This window comes from Nelumbo nucifera, chromosome 2, assembly GCF_055504915.1.
Source record: "Nelumbo nucifera cultivar China Antique chromosome 2, China Antique-T2T, whole genome shotgun sequence".
Classification (NCBI taxonomy): Eukaryota; Viridiplantae; Streptophyta; class Magnoliopsida; order Proteales; family Nelumbonaceae; genus Nelumbo; species Nelumbo nucifera.
Window position 1 is genome coordinate 42,277,138 of NC_142650.1, and position 2,019 is coordinate 42,279,156.

Here is a 2,019-nt window from a genome sequence, read left to right on the forward strand (position 1 = left end):
TGAGGTAACAACCAGTTTCATTCATTTAATCGAAATAGCGATCACAAGGAGTGAAGGCGATTTGGAATTAACTAAAATCGTAGAAATGGAACCAATAGAAAGGATACAAGTCCCAAATTTACATACAAAATGCACGGTGAAAAAAAATAAAAAAGAGAGATTGAAGAAAAGAAATCAAAAGCTCAGGCCTTCTTGGGGGACTTAGTAGCCTTGGTTGGAGACCTAGGCTCTTTGGTGGCCTTGTCGGTCTTCTTGGGCAAAAGAACAGGGTTGATGTTGGGGAGAACTCCTCCGTAGGCAATCGTTACACCAGCAAGAAGTTTCCCCAACTCTTCGTCGTTCCTCACTGCCAACAACACATGCCTTGGGATAATTCTGTTCTTCTTGTTGTCCCGTGCTGCGTTACCAGCCAACTCCAGCACCTAATCTCATCAAAACACAACCTTGCATTAACATCAAAATCGAAAAAATTCCCCGTGTGACTGGATTTTGAAGGGGAATTAGGAGGGAAAGGCCGTAAGTGAAGAAAAAAACACCAGGATTCAAAGAAAATCCCATCAAACACATTTACGATTACAAAGAAACAAAACCAAGAGGACTACCAAGAATCCACACACAAATATGAATGGACAGAGGAATAATACCTCAGCTGCAAGATATTCAAGGACGGCAGCCAAATAAACTGGGGCACCAGTTCCGACACGCTGCGAGTACCGACCTTTCTTCAAGTAACGACCGATCCTTCCGACGGGGAACTGTAAACCAGCCTTCACAGACCGGGAGACGGGCTTCTTCTTGGGTCCACCTCCTTTCCTTCCTCCGGCACCCTTCTTGACCTTTCCCGTGTTCTCCATCTCTCAGACTTCTCGACGGCAGAAAACAAACGCTGAAGCACGCCGGATCAGTAACAGCGACACACCAGAAATATGACGCCAATCCACACTTGTCCAAAGCGAACGTTTCGGAGGGTTGAGACCCTGCCGTCTGTTTTACAATTATATAGTCTTGATTGCCATCACTGCATTTTGGGATTGAGCGCCTCAGCCGTTAGATCGTTACTTTAATCGACGGCTTTGGGTGTCTCGCGTACTGATCCGTGCATTTGTAAACGAACCAATAGAATTTGAGATTGGTTTTTCTCAGCATCTCTCCTCTTATCATCTATAAGCGGGGAGATGGAAAAGTGGAGGGAAACAAAAAAAGATGCTTCGGACGAATTAGATAGATAGTGGATAAGTCTGAAGTGGGCCCCGCGTTCTACTTTAAAGATGAAAATCTCTAAAAGGTGTCACCCCAAGATTGAGTGATGATTCCATGTGCACGCTCTCATTGAGTAATTAATGAGCGCTCCGATGTGTTCATCACATGCTGGTTCTGAATTTCGCAATAAAATTTGTGAAATTTCTGTTTTGTTGGCAATGAACAGGTAGCTATGGATGCAAATGGATCGGATCCGATCCTAACATATATGATTCGGATGTACTTGTGTCGAGTTTTCGGATCGGATAATATGATCCGATTAAAAATTGATCGGATTTGAATCAGCTTCTTATCCTATTTAATAATAATCGATCTCAATTGGTATATATATGTTATTTATTTATTTTATTTATGAATATGTTCATATTGCAATTTTTTGTACTCTTTTATATTATTTATTTTTTATAAAATATATGTATATATATGTGACGAAAATAATTGAAGCAAATATTTGTGTTCTTTTTTCTTTAGAATAAAAGACTTAAACATACCTTAAGATTTCATTAATAACTTAAATATACCCTTAGTTTTTCAAAAGGATTTATGAATTGACTCATTGGACTTAAACATACCCTGATTACTGAAACTTTAAATGTAAATTCATTTAAAAATTTTAATATCCTATTTTACCCTTTTAACATATGAGAGTAATGAAATCTTATTGTTTGTTCATATATTCATTACCTACCCCATGTTTGTTCACATATTCAAAATTAACTCAAATCTCAGTCCCAAATTAAAAGTTTCCCTTCCCCATTA

At 38.8% G+C, this 2,019-nt stretch overlaps 1 protein-coding gene across 1 annotated transcript; it reads right to left on the reverse strand.

The window, feature by feature from the left end:
• Window positions 1-982, reverse strand: LOC104599302 (histone H2A-like). The gene is made up of 2 exons (XM_010261787.3): window positions 645-982; window positions 1-422 (listed from the first exon to the last, which is right to left on the reverse strand). The coding sequence occupies exons 1-2, from the start codon at window positions 852-854 to the stop codon at window positions 183-185; spliced, it is 450 nt and encodes a 149-aa protein (XP_010260089.1). The 5' UTR covers window positions 855-982; the 3' UTR covers window positions 1-182.
• Window positions 983-2,019: the final 1,037 nt, after the last annotated feature.

Coding starts and splice junctions, on each gene's coding strand:
- LOC104599302 (XM_010261787.3), bottom strand. CDS start 854: ATGGAGAACACGGGAAAGGTCAAGAAGGGTGCCGGAGGAAGGAAAGGA. Junction 423..644: donor TTGAATATCTTGCAGCTGAG/GTATTATTCCTC, acceptor TGATGAGATTAG/GTGCTGGAGTTGGCTGGTAA.